The sequence below is a fragment of the Erpetoichthys calabaricus genome, chromosome 10 (genome assembly GCF_900747795.2).
Source record: "Erpetoichthys calabaricus chromosome 10, fErpCal1.3, whole genome shotgun sequence".
In the NCBI taxonomy this organism is placed as follows: Eukaryota; Metazoa; Chordata; class Cladistia; order Polypteriformes; family Polypteridae; genus Erpetoichthys; species Erpetoichthys calabaricus.
Window position 1 is genome coordinate 68564599 of NC_041403.2, and position 19400 is coordinate 68583998.

A 19400-nucleotide genomic window follows, 5' to 3' on the forward strand; every position below is an offset into this window, starting at 1 on the left:
GCCCATTCAAAGTATGATTGCACATGATTTAGGAAGATCTCAAATTAACCTTGGATGAATGTGATGGGCGTGTGTGCATGCATTGAGCAAATGGATCTTACAATAGACTCGGGCTCTGGAAAATTTTAGATGATTGGCATATGCCTAATGCTGGCAGGATAAAGCTCCAAGCCTTCACAACCCCAATTTTTACTAAGCAGGTCTGAGAACGTTCTGTTATATAACTTTAAGCTATGTGCATTTGTCTATATGCTTAGTTGGCCTATCTTTTGGATATAAGCTGAAAGATCTGTATTAGTAAAGTTATCAGTAATAGGTCTAAAGAATGTCTGGAAGATCATACTGGAATAGGAATGATTGTGGAATTAAAAGACACAGTTACGAAGATTTAACTGAATCTTTTCAGAATATTGCAAAACAATGTTTCACGGTCATCATCAGCAATTAAATTTTTTTTTATCATTTTTATAATGTCATGTTCTAGAATTATTAAAAAGAATCGTTTTATTTGCTTCAGTGCCACCCAATATCCGCAGCATGGATTCTGAGTACTCCGTTTTGGAGAGCTCCCAGGTGGCATTGCCCTGCATTGTAGATGGAGTTCCTCAGCCTCACATTTTCTGGGAGAAGGAAGGAGTTCCTTTATCTGAAGCAAAAGGAAAATACACCATCAAGCGCACAGGAGAGCTCGTCATTGGCAATACTCTTGTAAGTGCCAATAACTTGTCGTTATTATTTCTTGTGCATTTCAACAGTAGATGTTTAATTATAATGAAATTAAAGAATTGCTGCAATTTCCAATTATAAGTGAAAACACATCAAAATATCAATGTTCTTACTAGTTTGTCCAGAGAGTGCGGTATATCAGTTTGGTCTAATTCTAATATAACTTTTGTGGCTGCAGGTTGATGATGCTGGAAGCTACACCTGCATTGCAAATAATACTATTGGTGAGAGCAGCCGCACTGTAAACCTGATAGTGCATACTCACCCTGCAATTACGGACCTGCTTGGAGATGTGGCCCTAAACAAGGGCGAGCGCCTCCTGCTGACCTGTGCTGCCAGTGGTATTCCCACACCCACAATTACATGGGCCTTCAATAATAACATCATTCCTGGTAAGCACTGGAAACCTCTGATGCAAAATCAGGCCAGCACAGTAAACATTTTATCTTTTGAGGAAACACATAATTTTTGATATGCTTATGAACCAAATTTTGATTATTTTTCAAATACCTTATTCTTTTGGATCACAGACATTTTTAGTAAAAATTAAATACACAGAAAAAATTTGAGTTAACCTCTACGTTTTTTATTCTTTCTATTCAGCACAGTATGAAAGTGCTAATGGACACAGTGAGCTGCTTATTGAGAGAGTAAACAAAGAAGACTCTGGAACATACACATGCATTGCAGAAAATAGCGTGGGATCAGTGAAATCTATTGGCTTTGTTTATGTAAAAGGCAAGCTTTTTATTGGATTTTTTTGTAAACTTATTTAATGCCAATCTGAATACTAAAACTGTTCACTTTGTTTTGCATGATACATAGAGAAAAACAATAAGAATGTAAAGACTTCACTCGAATAAACAGGCTGGGAATAGAATATTTTTCCTTAAATGATATAAAACAATTCCTTAAAATGCATCTGATTTACCAACGGTACTATAACTGAGGCCCATTGTCTTTCTCAAGTCTTCAGAATTGCTAGTAGAAAACATGCTGTTAGTCTTATTTGTAATGTATAATAATGCTAGAGGTAGAGTTGTAGTCGTTGGAGCTTCAGCAATAATTGTGATAATTAATTTACAATCTTTTCCTACAGAACCTCCCATTTTTGATGGCGATTCTCATTCAAATAAGATTGAGCCACTGGGTGGAAATGCCATTTTGAACTGTGAAGTTCGAGGAGACCCTCCACCTGTAATTCAGTGGAACCGGAAAGGCATAAACGTTCAGATAAGCAACCGCATTAGACAACTCGATAATGGTTCATTGGCCATATATGGCACTGTGGTATGTAGGAGTAAAAAATGTGTTTATTTTGGTGCCTACATTTTTGTGACCTATTCTGTTTTATGAAAAAAGTTAGTGAAAAGTTTATTTTTAAAATAGGAAAATAACAGCAAAATGGAATTTTATTAAGCTTAATATTTTATTTACCTTTAGAACGAGGATGCTGGCAGCTACATGTGTGTAGCAAGAAATGATGCTGGTGTAGCTGAACGGCGTGTAACACTAACATTGCAAAGTAGGTTTAATTTTTCTCAGTAGTCTAATAAAATAACAAGCTTTCATAAATATGACAGTAGTATAAATCTAATTTTTCTCAGGCCCCCCGACTATCACAGTTGAACCAGTCGAAACAGTTGTGGATGCTGGCAACACTGTGGTGCTTAACTGCCAAGCAAGGGGTGAGCCACCACCTGCTATTGAATGGACACGTCATGGACTTCCTCTCCACGGAGATGAAAGAATTAGAATTCTTTCCAATCATTCCTTACGCATAATTGCTGCCCAGAAAGAAGACACTTCAGAATATGAGTGTGTGGCTCGGAATCTAATGGGATCAGTTCTTATCAGGGTTCCGGTCACCGTACAAGGTATTTATTAGTGCTTACAAAGTTTATATATTTATGGTAGGCCATAACCACTTTTGTGAACAACACTTCCACACACAGGAGGAGGTTGCCATAAGGGTAATAGCAAAACAATCAACATTCACCTGTCCTTTTTGGATCATTTTTTGTAGCTTTCAGGCAGTGTTAAGTAGGTTTGTGGCTTCCTCTTATTTTTATGATTAATTTGGGAGATGCATTTACCCAAGGTGATCTACTACAAGACTAGAAAAACTTGCTAATGTTTATATTTTTGTTCAGTTGGGTCACAGGAAGGCAAGAAAAGTGAGTGGGATGAGTCATTTACGGACTGAATGGCAGGAACATTTTTTGTTAAATTCTTAGCACCATAGCCAATTTCTAGTATACAGATTTCCATTCACATTTCAGGTTAGCAATCCTTTTAGCTCCAAGTAGTTGTACAGTCTCATTTTTAGACTTTTCCTGCGTTCTTGCTATCATGACTGTAAAACCAGTACAGTGGAACCTCGGTTCGCGAACGTCTCGGTGCACGTACAAATCAGTTTACGACCAAAAAGATCGCCAAACTTTTGCCTCGGTTCACAACCACACACTCGGTATACGAACAAGCCAGTTTCTCTTTCGGTTTGTGCGCGCCGATGATTTCCGCACATGTTGCATTATTCTCGTTAAGACGTGCATGCTTGCACGTGCGTGCGTGCTTTCGCTGTGAACTCTTTGTGCTCCATTTCATTTCCCTTCCGGTTCGTATACGCCGATTACTGTATTTAAGCACGTGTTCAGCCTCTCCCTGTTCATTGTTCTCAGTCAGACGTGCGTGCTTTACCTGTGAACTCTTTGTGCTCTACAGTATTTCGTGTGCTTTTGCAGTTAACCATGGCTTCTAAGCAAGTGAAGAGTGGTGAGAAGAAAGTTTTGCAAAAAATTGAAATCGAAGTAAAGAAAGAAATTATTGAAAAGTATGAGCATAGCGTTCGTGTTACTGATCTTGCCGCCGAGTACAAGAAGTCAAAATCTACGACTATTCTAAAGCAGAAAGAATCTATTAAAGCAGCTGATGTTGCAAAAGGAGATACAGCGTTAACCAGGCAGAGGCCTCATGTGCTGGAAGAGGTGGAAAAACTGTTGCTAGTGTGGCTGAAAAAGAAGCAACTTGCAAGGGATAGCATAAGCGAGGCGATGTTATGCGGGAAAGCCAGGAAGATTCATGATGATTTGCTGCAAAGCTATCCTTCTATGAGTGGCGAAAGTGAGGAATTTAAAGCCAGTAGAGGATGGTTTGAAAAGTTTCGCAAGAGAAGTGGCATTCATAGTGTGGTAAGGCATGGAGAGGCTGCTAGTTCTGACGCTGAAGCTGCGAAAGAATTCATGAAAAATTTCACAAAATTAGTGGAGGACGAAGGCTACATCCCGCAACAAGTCCTCACTTCATGCCAGAACACGACTCATGCAAGGTTAGTTTTCTTGGTGGTTTATGGTTAGTTTTGTATTACAGATTTTTCAAATGTTCATTTTTTGGTTTGTAGCGTGAATTGTTGCAATGTTACTTTTCTCTTTTTTCAAATGTTCATTTTTTTCCCTGTGCTTAAAACTCATTACAAAAAAGTGTTTACAGCGAGTGGTTCGTAGCGTGATTTGTTGCAGTGTTACTTTTCTTGGTGGTTTATTAAATTACAGATTTTTCAAATGTTCATTTTTTTTCCCTGTGCTTAAAACTCATTAAAAAAAAAGTTTACACAGCGATCAGGTTGTAAGGCTAGTAGCGTGAACTCCTGCAATGTTACTTTCTTGGTTGCTTTTGGTTAGCTTTTAAATAAAGTTCGGATTTGTTCAAATGTTCCTTTTTTTTCCCCTGTGCTTAAAACTCATTTAAAAAGAGTGTTTACAGCGATCGGGTCATAAGGCTACAGTATAGCGTGAACTCTTGCAATGTTAGTTTTCTGTTGTTCAAGGTTTTCTCAGTGTTATTCAATGTTTTTACAATTAGTTTACTATTACGCTATACATTCTATGGTTTAATTAACTATATTTGTGCTTAAAAACTTTACATTTACATACAGTTCATATGGTCTGGAATGGGTTAATTCTATTTACATACAATCCTATGGGGGAAATTGCTTCGGTTCACAACCAAATTGGTTTACGACCAGTTTTGGAACGAATTATGGTCGTGAACCAAGGTTCCACTGTATTTATGCTTGTATAGCCTCTTTTACATTCAAAATCAAAGATATTTATTGCAGACTCTGGCATCTATTGACCATCAAACATTATAATCATTGAAAAGATAGGAGTGTTTACATTCCCTATATCATTCTTGCCAGTCACTTATAACTAAAATATATCCTGGAAAGGACAATCCATAAAGGCTTTGTCCTATAGGAAGTTCAGGATTTAACACCTACAAAGGCCCTTATATTAACAGAACAGGGTTTATTTTTAAGTGTCCTTGGAGTATTGTTCATCTAGATACTGGTATTCGTATATGTAAATAGTGTAAGGTTTTCTAATTTATTATTGTAAATACTAACAACTATAATACAGGGTGGCGCAGGGAAACAGGAAATTTTCAATTGACGTTCAATGCACGCATAAACACATTACAAAATACATTTAATGATGAAATGTATTATACAGGATATGCAATTAATTATGGTAATCAATATTCATTTTATGTTTTGAAGAAAACATCATGAAGGTGTTGTCCATTTCTCTGTACACATTCTGACAGCCTGTTGTGGAAATTCTACATTGCTCGACGTAACATGTGAAGAAGAATGCTAACTATTTCCTCTTCAATCCTCCTTTTTAGTTCAGCAATGGCTGCAGGATGTGAGCGGTACACTTGGCTTTTAAGATGTCCCCACAGAAAAAAATCACAATCAGTGAGATTTGGGGATCTCGGAGGCCATGAAATGTCACTGTTATGTGACAAGCAATCGTCGAATAGCTGCCATCAATTGTCAGGCAGTATGCGAAGTGGCTCCACCTGGGGACTTCTTTTTTAAGGCAGAACCTGTTTCTTTGAAATTACGCACCCATGTTGTAATCGCATGAACAGACAGAACACGATCATGATGTCCTAACTGGTAATGATGCTGAAATTCCCTTTGTGCAGCAGTCACACAATCACCATTCTGAAATGGCTTTCACAGTGAACGCTCATTGTGCGCCACCCCACTGCTCCATTATAACTAATGCCAAGGGGTTCTAAACGAAGTTGCATTGGTCCCAAACAACTGCCGACGTGCCAGGGTCGCCAACACCTAGTTCCAAAATTACCTGTTTTCTCGAGCCACCCTGTAATATCAGCACACTTGGTGTATACTTTCTCTTGGGACGGGCCATTCCATGACAGTATACCTGTGCTCAATGTTGTCTAGTGAAAATGAAAAGCAAACATAATACTAACAGCATCACATAAAGCTAACTACACAAGCAGTTAAAAGGCTTGAAATGTAATATTTTCATTATATTCATAATATTATTTTTGTCACAATTCTAAGTGCATGGTGAGTTTTCAGAGTGGATGGATTGGGGACCATGTAGTGTGACATGTGGACAGGGAGTTCAGAAGAGACTTCGCCAGTGTAATAACCCTCTCCCTGCCAATGGAGGTCGACACTGTATTGGACCTGAAGTAGAGAAACGCAGCTGTCAAGCTAAGCCCTGCCCAGGTTAGTCTATCTCATACACATGCACGCACACAAATATATGTTTTAGAACACCTCAGTTTTTCCAGTATTTCTTCAAATGTAATTAGTTGAAATACAATGATGACCTGTTCCAACTCTGCTTTATGACAGATGGAGGGTTTTTAAGTAATCAACAGAAGTTGAGACACCTGTGCAGATTGCTTGCTTCAATTTGCAAGTCTTATTTTACTTTAATTGCTGCGGAACATCTGTAGATTGTAACCTATTAGTTGTTCCCTGAAGAAGGCCCATTTGTAATATTCTAAAATTTCCTTTTTTTAGTTTTTGCTAACCTAAAACATTAAATTTAAAGCTCTGTCAGTTTACTGCTTACTTTTTCACCATTTTAGGTCATTCATTGAATTTCAACTGGTTAAATATGAAGAAAAACTGAGGTGTTCTAACACTTTTGACTGGTTGTGTGTGTGTATACTGTGTATATTTTTTAATTTAATATGTGTTATATACTGCTCAAAAACATTAAAGGAACAAATATTGATTTGGTCAGTTAAGTAGCAGAGGGGATTGTTAATCACTTTCAGCTGCTTTTGCATTAATGAAATAAACAACTATTAGGGCACTAGAGGGGCAACAATGAGACGACCCCCAAAACAGGAATGGTTTCACAGGTAGAGGTCACTGACATTTTTCCCTACTCATCTTTTCCGACTGTTTTTTCAGTAGTTTTGCATTTGGCTGCGGTCAGTGTCACTACTGATAACATGAGGTGATACCTGGACCCTACAGAGGATGGCATATCAATACGTGCCATTTCCAGAAGGTTTGCTGTGTCTCCCAGCACAGTCTCAAGGGCATGGAGGAGATTCCAGGAGATAAGCAGTTACTCTAGGAGACCTGCTCAGGACCGTAGAAGGTCCTTAACCCATCAGCAGGACCAGTATCTGCTCCATTGGGCAAGGAGGAACAGGATGAGCGCTGCCAGAGCCCTACAAAATGATCTCCAGCAGGCCTCTTGTGTGAATGTCTCTGACCAGAAACAGACTTCATGAGGGTGGCCTGAGGGCCCAACGTCCTCTAGTGGGCCCTGTGCTCACTGCCCGGCAATGTGGAGTTCGACTGGCATTTTCCATAGAATACCAGAATTTGCAGGTCCACCACTGGCGCCCTGTGCTTTTCACAGATGACAGCAGATTCACCCTGCGCACATGTGACAGATGTGAAAGGGTCTGGAGTATCCGTGGAGAATGTTATGCAGCCTGGAACATCGTTCAGCATCACCGGTTTGGTGGTGGGTCAGTGATGGTCTTGGGAGTTATATCCATGGAGGGATGCACAGACCTCTGCAAGCTAGACAACGGCATAAAATCCTTGGACCCATTGTCAGACACTGTGCTGATGCAGTGGGTCCTGGGTTCCTCCTGGTTCACGACAATGCCAGGCCTCATGTGGCGAGAGTTTGCAGGCAGTTCCTGGAGAATGAAGGAATTGATACTATTGACTGGCCCCCATCCTCACCTGAACTAAATCCAATAGAACACCTCTGGGACATTATGTTTTGGTCCATCCGACACTGCCAGGTTGCACCTCAGACTGTCCAGGAGCTCAGTGATGCCCTTGTCCATATTTGGGAGGAGATCCCAAAGGACACCATCTGTCGTCTCATTAGGAGCATCCCAGATGTTGTCAGTCATGCATACAAGCACGTGAGTCCATACAAACTACTGAATACGATTTTGAGTTGCTGCAAAGACATTTCCGCAAAATAGACTAGCCTGCTACATCATTTTTTCACTTTGATTTTCGGGGTGTCTTTGAATTCAGCCCTCTGTAGGTTGATAATTTTAATCTCGACGTGGCATCCTTTCATTTCTAACACATTACCCAGTCCATATCAGTATAGATAATCCAGCAGGATTTTTTTCCCATTGAGATCTGATGTGTTTTCAAAGTGTTCCTTTAATTTTTTTGAGCAGTATATTATATTATATTATATTATATTATATTATATTATATTATATTATATTACACATATGTATATGATTTTTGTATAAATGTCTGTAATATCTGAACATGGTTTTATTTTGAAGGTGACACATGCTTCCTGAAAATTGATTCTTTTGTCTTCCACCATTGACTAATTATCTACACACACAGTTTGTGTTTGTACATTTAAACATTAGAGAAATGTAACTCTTAACTTGACTTTTAATGCTGGATTAATTTTTAGAAACATATATAGTAAGTGTGAAAGATGGCAGCACATCATTCGAAAAGTGTCTGTTGTCTGTACATAATCTTCAGATATGTGTCTTTTTGTATTCTGCCACTACGTGGATATTTGAAATAACCCAAAGTTACAATTTAAAAGTCATATTTCACATCTCACACTAAGTAAAATGCTTTTGCAGTAAAGGCATAATACTTATATATAAATGAATCACATTCTGGTACTGATTATTAATTTTTGATTATATTGTTAAAGTGGTCTAACTTTGAAAATTATTCATCATGTCAATAAAAAGCAAAACAAATATTAAGAATTGGAATAAGCCATTACAGAATAAAGCACTAAATATTTAGTCTTGTTCTAAGTATAAATTCTTAAGTAATTCTAAGTTTCTCTTTATTCTTTAATTATACACTGAGTTGTTTTTGTAAAGTAACTACTGTTAGATTAGCAGGCCCAAGTAATGTTCTTATATGATTCTGTAGTATACACCCTTTTGATGATTCTGTAGTGATGAGATGGCAAAGATGTGCCATTCTGGTTTAGTGTTTTCCCAGTTCATTGTAAAATTGTTTTCTGTATATTTTTATTGTGTTTATTTGGCTTTGCTGGTCATACAGTGGATGGTAATTGGTCGGAGTGGAGCTCTTGGGAGGAATGCACCCGCACATGTGGACAGGGAAATCGGACCAGAGTACGCTCCTGCACTAACCCTGCATCACAACATGGAGGCAAAACATGTGAGGGCAAAGCTGTAGACATGCTTGTCTGCAATGTAAGGCCATGCCCAGGTAAGCCAAAACCACTTTTGAAAAGTTCATATTACAGTATTTTGCGGCACCTTGATATGTCATATGATATTCACAGAATTTGTTCAGTGTTCATTTAAGTATCTGTTATACCTTTTTCAATGCAGTTGCTGGTAATTGGGGCAACTGGTTACCCTGGGGCCCATGTAGTGAAACATGTGGAAAAGGTACCCAGACCCGCCTAAGACTCTGCAATAATCCTCCTCCGTCTTTTGATGGACCGCACTGTGACGGCACTGACATGCAGACTCAAGTGTGTAACGAGAGAAATTGTCCAGGTCTGAAAATTTCCTCTTAATTTTCCTTATGAAACTAAATGTCATGAGAAGATCAATATTAAGATGGATATCAAATCAAGGTCCCTGGTAGTATGCAAGGGGCAATAAAACTCTTTTTCACCTTTCATCCCTAGCTATTTGTTTAGATTACATACATTTGATTAGATAAAAAAAAACCTTTTACTATATATTGAGTAAACATTTTTTTAATTGGAAGACTATCTGGCCTTGTGGCCGTGGCATTAAATTCGCAAGGCTGCTGGTTTAATCTCTGCATCTAACTAACCTGCCTTTGTTCCATTGGTAAATGATCCAGTATATTTAAACATTTTTATTAAATCTCTGTATTTTTAACTGTGTTATTTTAAGAAAACAACACACATTAATGAAATACACACTGGTAAATGACAGTGAACAAATGAAACATATATGATGTAACTCTGCATCTAGAACTAAGACTCCATTTATCCATCCATCCATCCATTATCCAACCCGCTATATCCTAACACAGGGTCACGGGGGTCTGCTGGAGCCAATCCCAGCCAACACAGGGCACAAGGCAGGAACAAATCCCGGGCAGTGCGCCAGCCCACCGCAGAACCTTGTTTATGTATTCAAATATATTTATTTGTAAAAGACAGTTATGATGGAATGGTGGATAAGAATTTAGAGTTTTGCTGCTTCATACACACTACCAGGACCTGAGTCTGATTTCTAGCTTAGCATCTGTCTTCTCACATTCATATCGGTATTCTGTAAGTATTTCTGTGGGTTAGATTATAAAGCAGGTCTAGATTAAATGAATGAGATTATGTGTATTTTATGATGTACTGGTGTTCACCCCAGAGTTGACTCTGATTTATACTTCAGTAAAGGGAGTATAAATATTTTGGATGAAAACACAAACATTTGTATAATAAAATTAATGAATGGATAACATACTCTTTGAGTTAATTTTGGGAAAGGAAAGTTGAATTGCAGTAAGTTGTGAGTTTTAGTTTAAGCAATGCTGTTTATTGTGAGTATAAAATATTGGATTAATTTATATAGCTTTACTAATGCTTTCGTGTTTTTTTATTATTAAGTGGATGGAAAGTGGACATCATGGATGACATGGACAGCCTGTAGTGTCTCTTGTGGTGGTGGCACTCGGCAGAGAACACGCACATGTACCAGCCCTTCACCTCAATATGGAGGACGTCAGTGCGAGGGAAACGATGTGCACATTGACTTTTGTAATAATGAGCCATGCCCTAGTAAGTGCAGTCCCAATAAAAGCGATATGACTTCAGCAAGTCATGCAGTTTGTACAGTATATAGTTGAACAGTTCATCTGAAATTGATGCAAGCAGTTTTGGCCATGGTTTTGTACTGTAGCTTGAAATGAAATTAACAATTGATTATCAATACGGTTAGAGGTGTTGCCAGAAATGTAGGTATTTGGCTTATATTTATCTATGCAACATTGCTCCTGTTTGTATAATTTAGAAAGAGCTCTTTTCAGCCATTTCAAAGTACATTTGTTCTTAAATACTTGAAAGATGTACAATCAAAAACTGTAGCAATGCTGAAGCAAGAGATGCCACTCATTATAGGCTTACCAGCACAGATCAGCCTGACATTGCTATTTTTCTATATATTTATAAAGCATTTTGAATTAAGCAAAAGCTCTGCTTTCAAATGAGACAGATCACTGGGGCAAATTTTGGTTGAGGTATACTTCTGACCTTATTCTCTTCAAAATTACCATTAGCAAATATTTCTTTAAATCTATGCTTTCATTAAAAACAAAGATTTAGATGTTTTGTAACATGAAGAGTTTTGAATTTAGCCAGGATGACTAGTAGGGGTCAGATCCATTAGTTCCTCTTAACCAGAATGAGAAGCCAAAAGATTTATTTATTGTACAAAATACCAGAAAGGAGGGATGAAAAATACAGAAGTATAATGTTTATATCTGTCTGGCTCTCTGGTTTCATTCCTTTTTTACATTTAGGCTTTGTGCTTACCCACCGTGTGAATTCCAACTCTGTGATCAGGCTTTAAACCCTACACAGGATGTAGAAATACTTCTGCTGACAGGAACACCTTCTACATCTGGAGTGCTTTCCCAAGAGCTCCTTCTGACGGCTCCACATGCACCACTTTTACCTCCATCCTGATCTTTTATTTTATAATGTTTCCTGACACTTCTCAGGTCGTCCTCTGCAAAATGCATCAGGGATCTGTAGTAAATATACTGTACTTCACTTGACAAGCTTGCTTCTACCTGTTGATTTGAAGTACTACTGATGTTCTTTATAGGCCAGAGCCTACAGAGCAATTATTTCTGGGGCATTGTGTCCACAATCAGATTATTCTGCCCCTCACAAGTGTCCCCTTTTCTCTCTGTTTTCGAGGGTGCACACTAGCCCTGTTTTTGCATCATATATAACATGAATGAGTCAGTGTTTTATTTTGGCATTTTATATAAGATTCTTGAATTAGAAAGAATATATTACATTAACCTATTAGTTTAGGATAAATTGTACAGCAGATATCCAGTCCTCAGTTGCTTCTCAGTGATGCTGAAATTAACACTAGCTCTGTAGAGCCCAAAACTGGATAAGCAGTGTGGCCACCAGGGGGGCACACCCACTCCCCAACCCTGACACAGGCAGACGCCAGGCACAAGTTCCAGCACAACACTCATTTTTTATTTGGTCAGTAGAAACTCTTCCCAATTGTTTCCCCACTAAACAGCACAGCACACAAGCACAGTTAAATAGCACACAGGACTTTTCTTCTTTCTCTTTCTTTCCTTCCGCCTCCACTCCTCCTGGCAAACTTCGTCCTCCACCTCCCGACTCTGGCTCCTGGAGCAGTGGCAGCGGGCTTCTGTTATCCTGCACCCAGGAGTACTTCCAGTGGCCTATTAGCACCCACTGGCAACACTCACAGAATCCATCAGGGCTGCAGTGAACTCAGAGCTCCCATGAAAGTCTGTGGGAAGCCAAGGCACTGCTGCAACTCAGAGGGTCTGCCATCTAGCGGCCCTGGCAAGATAATGCCTTGTGCTTGTTCTCTCCCCTGGTCCTTCCATTTCCAAGCCGTCCTGGCTGGGTAAGGGGTCCCAGCCATCTGCCACAACAGGTTTGAAGAAAGATTTTAGGTGGAATAAATGGATGGATTGTAGTTAATTTACAAATCCTGGTGTTGGGATGTCATTTGATGCTTTCTTTCTTGCCTTCTTAATGTTTTGTCACTTATTTGTTTGCAAATGTTGTAATTTAAATGGTATCTTTATTTGGATAGCCTTGTTACAAGTTTTGCTTCTGTCTTCTTTTAAAAGAAACTAACATTTCTCTTGTAACAGTCTCTACAATAAGTTTTTAACTGCTTGTTTATTTTCATCGCATCTGTAAGCTCTTCCTTTGAAATAATAGTAATATTACATTTCCTTTATGATGCATCTTCCCCATTCTCTGAGCTCATAAACCTAATAGCCAAATGGCACTGCAGATATTGCCAGTAAGTAATGATTTTCAGTTTCCCTGTTCCTTTTTTTAAGTGTGGCACTGTGGTGCTTCTGCCTTACAGAAAGGAGACCAGTGTTGGTGTCCCGGGTGTTCCCTACATGGATTTTGCATATTCTCCGTGTCTAAGTAGATTTCCTCTGGGTGCTTCGGTTTCCTTCCACAGTCCAAAGAAATGAATGTTAGGCAAACTGGCGTTACTAAATTAGCCCTACTGTGTGTGTGTGTTTGTGCTCACCCTGTGATGGACTGTGCGTTGCACTGGCCAACTTCCCAGAGGCAGGTCATTCTTAATTGAACTCATGTGTAACAATATAATTGTAAAGAGCAGAACTCCAGTCAACCATTTACAAGACTTTGAAAAACAAATGAAGCCACCAGGGTTTGTTTATGTCATGGTAAATGAAATGAATTAACATTACGCTTATGTAATAAACTAATAAACTATCTCTCTATTATATAAAAAAAAAACTTGGGACGAGACATGACCTGTTCAGAGAAACGAGACATGACTTTCTCAGAAAGACACATTCACGTCCCGCGAGACTAGACTTTGTGCCAAGAGATTTAACCAGGTGGCCGGAAAAAGACAGTAGATGACAAATTATAACATTGTAAAGAATTCAAAAACGTTGGCGTGATGCACATGCAGAGCAGGTTAGAGATAATGGAAGTAGGAAATTTTGAAAGTCTCAAAAAAAATGATAGTAAAGATCGCATTAGCGCAAACAAACAGAAAATATTACTCAGTGAAATAATGGAACAGCAAAAAGACACAGAATAGTGTTTGAGGATGTCTGGGGGAGAAGAGAGACAAGGCAGTGAGACAAAAGGACAGCTGCTGTACAGGCTTTTAAACGTTCAAAGCGCTGCATGAGATGCAGATCACTCGGTGCAGCAGCAGCAAGCCAGCAGCTGATCTAGCAAAGAGGAGGTAAAAAAGGAAACTGGATGGGGGTCGGGGGATTTGGTTGGTGAGCAAAGCGAGCAGGGGGCAAAGCCCCCTAGTTTATCATAAATTATTTGTAATGATTTATCATTATCAGTTATTCCTGTTGTTTTTATGTTAATCAAAGACAAAAAGGCAAAAATAAAATGTGAAATTGACAGTTTTTATACAGTAGCCAATATCATGTATCCAGTGTCACAGTAGTGCAAAGGGTGGAATTGGTGCCATGCAAAACTTGAAGACCAACCACTGGCTATGATGTGTTTTTGTGAAGTTTGAAAGTGCTTCTTATATCCACTTATGTTTACTTACTACTGGATATATTAACAGCACTAAACTGACCATGACTCGCCATAACCTCTTACTGTTTACTATGGAGCCCAAGAGTGGTGGTGTGTTATGTTGATTGGACCTGAAAGTAAGAATTTCACTCTACACTGTATATGTGACCGTGCTATTACTGCTGCTACATGCAACTTTCTGATTTATGCCAATTGCTTGCTGCTGCGATTAGCTTAAGCTCTGGAAAACAAAAATGAGTAAATAGGAAGTGAATGGGTGTATTGATGTTCATTTAAAGAAATCGTAATGTGTTGTGTAAGATAATATACCAGAAGAACTTTAGTTATTGTTTATTTGTCTTTTTCATTTATGTTCTAATACATACTACCACATTTTTGCCCACAGCCCATGGTAACTGGGGACCCTGGAACAGCTGGGGAAGTTGCAGCCGTACCTGCAATGGAGGACAGATGCGGCGGTACAGGACATGTGACAATCCTCGACCAGCAAATGGAGGACGAGCATGCGCTGGAGCAGACACTCAAATTCAGCGATGCAACACAGACATATGCCCAGGCACGACCTTTCTTCATTCATTGTGAACAATTTCAACTAACAGTTTAATCTTATACAGTATTTATCTTGATATTAATTCACAGTTGATGGCAACTGGGGGCCTTGGCAGTCTTGGAATGAGTGCTCAGCTTCATGTGGTGGAGGGGAACGAACTAGAGTTCGACTTTGTAACAATCCTCCACCCGTCAATGAGGGAAGGTCCTGCCCTGGTGACAGTTCACAAGTTTCCAAGTGTAATATTCAAGCGTGCCCAGGTATAGCTGCTCTCATTTTAAAGCAGTTGCCTAAGTTGTATTTATAAGGAAGTTATTCCTAACTCATTTGCATGTGCTAAAACCAGGTGGTCCACATTATGCCAGGGGAAGCGTGATTGGAAACATTAATGACATTGAATTTGGCATTGCCCTTCTGAATGCTACCATCACAGAAAGTGAAGATTCCAGCTCTAAGATCATTCAAGCAACCATCACCAATGTTCCTCGAAGCCTTGGTAAGACAAAATGTATATTTCATGATTGCAGTTTCATGTCCTGAAAAATAATATTTGAAACTGAATAAAATATTTGATAAACAAAATTATTTAAATTTTGTTTCAGGTATAATAATTATAGTTTTTAATTGTACACTTCTGAAAGTATATTTGAAGCAAAAACAGTATATTTATAAACTAGATAAAACTAAAGTTTATCATTCTTTGCTTATTGAAAAGTAATTTTTTTAACTTTAAATTTTTTAGCATGTAAATTACACTTTATATTTGAAGCTATCACATGTTTTCTTTTTTGTTTAAAAATGTTAACCACGGCTCCACTTTTAAGGGTTGGTTTCCATCTTGCATGTGATGCAATCACAATAGGCATTGATCCGCCCAGGAGCGCTGTGCAGTTGTATTTCCACTCAGTGGTCAGTCCTGCAGCTGCAGACTCTGGTTCAGTGTGACCTACAGCTGGATAGGCAATTTAGATCATTAATGGACTGATGATTGCAGTGGGTTGGCACCCTGCCCGGGATTGGATCCTGCCTTGCGCCCTGTGTTGGCTGGGATTGGCTCCAGCAGACCCCTGTGACCCTGTGTTCGGATTCAGCGGGTTGGAAAATGGATGGATGGATGGAATGGACTGATGAATGTTTATATTATAGGTGGAGTGTTTAACATTGCTGCCTTAGCACTCCAACGACATGTGTTCTTAGCCGGGGCAGAGTCTGTGGATTTTGTATATTCTTTCCTTGTCCAAGTGGATTTTCACCAGGTCCATCCCACAGAAGGACATGTGCAGTTAACTGGCAACATTAAATTAGCCTAATATGGATGCGGACATGTTTGCTTTTCTACCTTCGCCATTGTGATGGGGAGTCCTGATTTTCTTTTCCTGTATTGGAAATAGTGGGGTCAGAAAATGGAAGAAAGGCATAAATGTGTAAATGAGAGTTGGTGATACTCATCAAAGATACTCACTCAGTTTTTAAACCATAGGTCCTGCAATGAGAAAACTGATTTCAATCCTCAGTCCAATCTACTGGACCACAGCCAAAGAAATTGGAGAAGCAATGAATGGGTACAGTCTAACTGGAGCGGTCTTTCGAAGAGAAACACAAGTGGAATTTGCTACAGGTTTGTATTGTGTGATACAATAATTGCTTTCCTTTACAAATGTGTAAATAATCAGTTTTTTGAAGGTTTACATTAGAATAAATTGATTAGTGTTTTTAGAGCTCTTAATGTGTTTTGTCTCTATGTATTTTCTGTCATTAATGGAACCCCTAATTGAATAAAACCATACATTTTAACTGTTGTGATTGTCTAGAAATAACAAATTAACTTCATAGTTGCTTCTAGAACATTTACTGCATGTAAATTTAAGGTCTTCTTAATGGATTCATTGGTAGCGCTACTACCTCGTAGTAAGGAGACCAGGGTTTGTGTCCTGGGTCCTCCCTGCATGGAATTTGCATGTTCTCCCCAAATCTGAATGGGTTTCTTCTGGGTGCTTCAGTTTCCTCCCACAGTCCAAAGACATGAAACCCTGTTCAGGACTAAGCAGGTTGGAAAATGAAATGAAAACTAACACATAAATAATTGTGTGTTCACTGGGAGTGATAAACCTAGTATGTTCATGTGTAGATACTTATGGGCTTTCCTTTTCCAGGTGAGATTTTGAGAATGACCCATGTAGCACGTGGACTGGACTCAGATGGTGCCTTGCTCCTTGACATTGTTATAAATGGATACATCTTACAGTTGCCTTCTACTGCTGACGTGAATATAAAAGTAAGAATTGTATAGCAGCAGCTTTTGTTTTGAATTGTATAGAGACTTTGCAACTAGAATGCTTTGGGTTGTGTTTGACAGCAAAAGTTAAAAAGTGAAACTAAATAAAATATGGTAGGCTTTATGAATGGCAGTGATGGCCTACCTTCCCAATATCTCATCTGTAGATAAAAGTCAGTGGCGTCAGGAGGAATTAACATCAGGGAAGCAAACTGAATGATATTATCCTCCTATTAAATACTATTAAAAAATATCCAAGCCATTTTAAAAATCAGTACAAAAGATTTCATCAGAAGATCTGATACAACAGGGTTGAATAATCATATTATTTTTATGAAAAATGTTCTCAGTTCTGTCCACCCATTATAAACAAAGGTGGTCTCCATAGAGAGATAATTGTTTTATACCTTATGAGTGCATCATGAAAGATGAGAAGTACAAATGTGCCTTTAAACATCTGGATACTTTATGTAATGCAAGCATCTAGAAGTTTCTAGTTACAGTGAATTTCTTTTAATTATGTTGTGGTTTTACTCTTGTATTTTATGTTTGCATCATGAAAGATGAGAAGACAAATGTGTATTTAAACATCTCACTTTAATTGATGGCAGTATCTAGAAATTTCTAGTTAGTGTTTTTTAATTATGCTAGAATTTTATTCTTGCGTCTCCTGATTAATTGGTTATTTTAAAATTTATAAAAGGCTTTTATTCATAAATACCCTCCTGAAACAGTACCAGTCAGATAGAAATATGCTGTACATCAATCTGATAAGCACTTTTGAAAATGCATACTACTGTGGTATCATCTAGCTGGCACCAGGACCTTAAATAAGGAATAGATTTTCACATCCTTTTTTAAAAAAATCATATTAGAGTAAGTTCATCATGTTTTAACCATGTGTGGTTATGACCAGGAAAGCAAACCATTTTCTGATCCATTAGTAAGAGAGAGACAGAGGTCAGGGTGAACAAGTCAGAGGTGGAAAAACCTGTGGTGAACTGTAGAAGCCACAAGAGTCTACAAGGAAATAAGTTGACATTGTTGTCCCTTTGGCAGTGCAGGGACTTCATTGGGGGCTGACCTTTTATTTAACAGGGAAGACTCAGGAGTATAGGGACACCAGCAGTGGCTAAGGGGAGCTACAGTCTGGTGTCCCTAAAGGTAAGCCTGTCTCTGATCCCATGAAGTGATTCAGGGAAATGGCCAGAATTGAACCCAGGAAGGGGTTTTAAATTGACTCTGTGACAGAAGCTTAAATCTGAAGGACAGTCATTGGCAAGAACTCAACCTGAAAGGAGAAAGAATGGCCAGAGATTGTCATGTGAGAGGTGTGAAAGGTGAGAGGGAAGGAGTTTTGGAAAAAGTACAACTAGATAGGGTGATTGACCTAATTATAACAGACTCAGAAAGGCACTACAGTTGTTTCTTCGTTCATTTTGTACTTTGTGTTGCCCTCTTTTTGTTTATCCTTCTCTTATATCCTTTTTGTATAATGAGTGTTTATTATTGTATGCTTTGGTTTCCTTGGTGTTTTTCTGGGTTCAGGGATGCCCCATTTATACATGGTATAAAGTACTAACACTTAATCTATTTATTTATTCATTTGTTTTGTTTTTGGTAGGATTACACTGAAGACTACATTCAAACGGGCCCAGGTCAGATCTATGCACACTCCACCCGCATGTTTAGCATTGATAAAATCAGCGTTCCATACTCATGGAATCACACGATCACATATGACAGTTCTCAAGGCAGGATGCCATTTCTAGTGGAGACACTTCAAGCATCCTCCATGACAACAAAATACCACCCTTTACAAGAAATGCTGGAGTACAAGGTCCATGCAACCATTTCAAAAGGTAAGCAAGTGACTATTTTTATATATTAACAATCTTAATAAAAACAATTATTTGCTTATATTCTAATTTAGGAAAAATCAAATGTTTTCACAGAAAACCTTTCTTTTTTCAGGCATTAAAAAGTTCATGGTTTACATGCACATCTTAATGGATTGTTCTCTAACCAAGTACACTTTACTTTTGCAGGAGATCGAAGCAATCAGTGCCCCAGTGGTTTTCGTTTGGATTCTGCTGGTCCATACTGTGCAGGTCATTGTTTTCCTTTCAAAAATATATACCATCATATTAATATGTATTTGCTATAAATTTAAATTTATTAGCAGACGAAGCTGGATTTTATTTAAAAATAAAAGAAAGTGAATCATTTGTATTTTGCC

General features: G+C 38.5%; 1 protein-coding gene across 1 annotated transcript in view; it reads left to right on the forward strand.

The window, feature by feature from the left end:
* hmcn1 (hemicentin 1) overlaps window positions 1–19400 on the forward strand; it is a 281768-nt gene that overhangs the window by 247713 nt on the left and 14655 nt on the right. The window contains exons 82-98 of the mRNA XM_028811373.2: window positions 518–708; window positions 905–1118; window positions 1330–1464; window positions 1826–2016; window positions 2170–2251; window positions 2334–2603; window positions 6107–6277; window positions 9104–9274; window positions 9400–9570; window positions 10656–10826; window positions 14722–14892; window positions 14976–15146; window positions 15233–15382; window positions 16367–16504; window positions 17040–17161; window positions 18786–19023; window positions 19210–19272. Of these exons, the coding sequence (XP_028667206.2) occupies window positions 518–708; window positions 905–1118; window positions 1330–1464; window positions 1826–2016; window positions 2170–2251; window positions 2334–2603; window positions 6107–6277; window positions 9104–9274; window positions 9400–9570; window positions 10656–10826; window positions 14722–14892; window positions 14976–15146; window positions 15233–15382; window positions 16367–16504; window positions 17040–17161; window positions 18786–19023; window positions 19210–19272 (2820 nt within the window). The remainder of the gene's footprint in view (window positions 1–517; window positions 709–904; window positions 1119–1329; window positions 1465–1825; window positions 2017–2169; window positions 2252–2333; window positions 2604–6106; window positions 6278–9103; window positions 9275–9399; window positions 9571–10655; window positions 10827–14721; window positions 14893–14975; window positions 15147–15232; window positions 15383–16366; window positions 16505–17039; window positions 17162–18785; window positions 19024–19209; window positions 19273–19400) is intronic.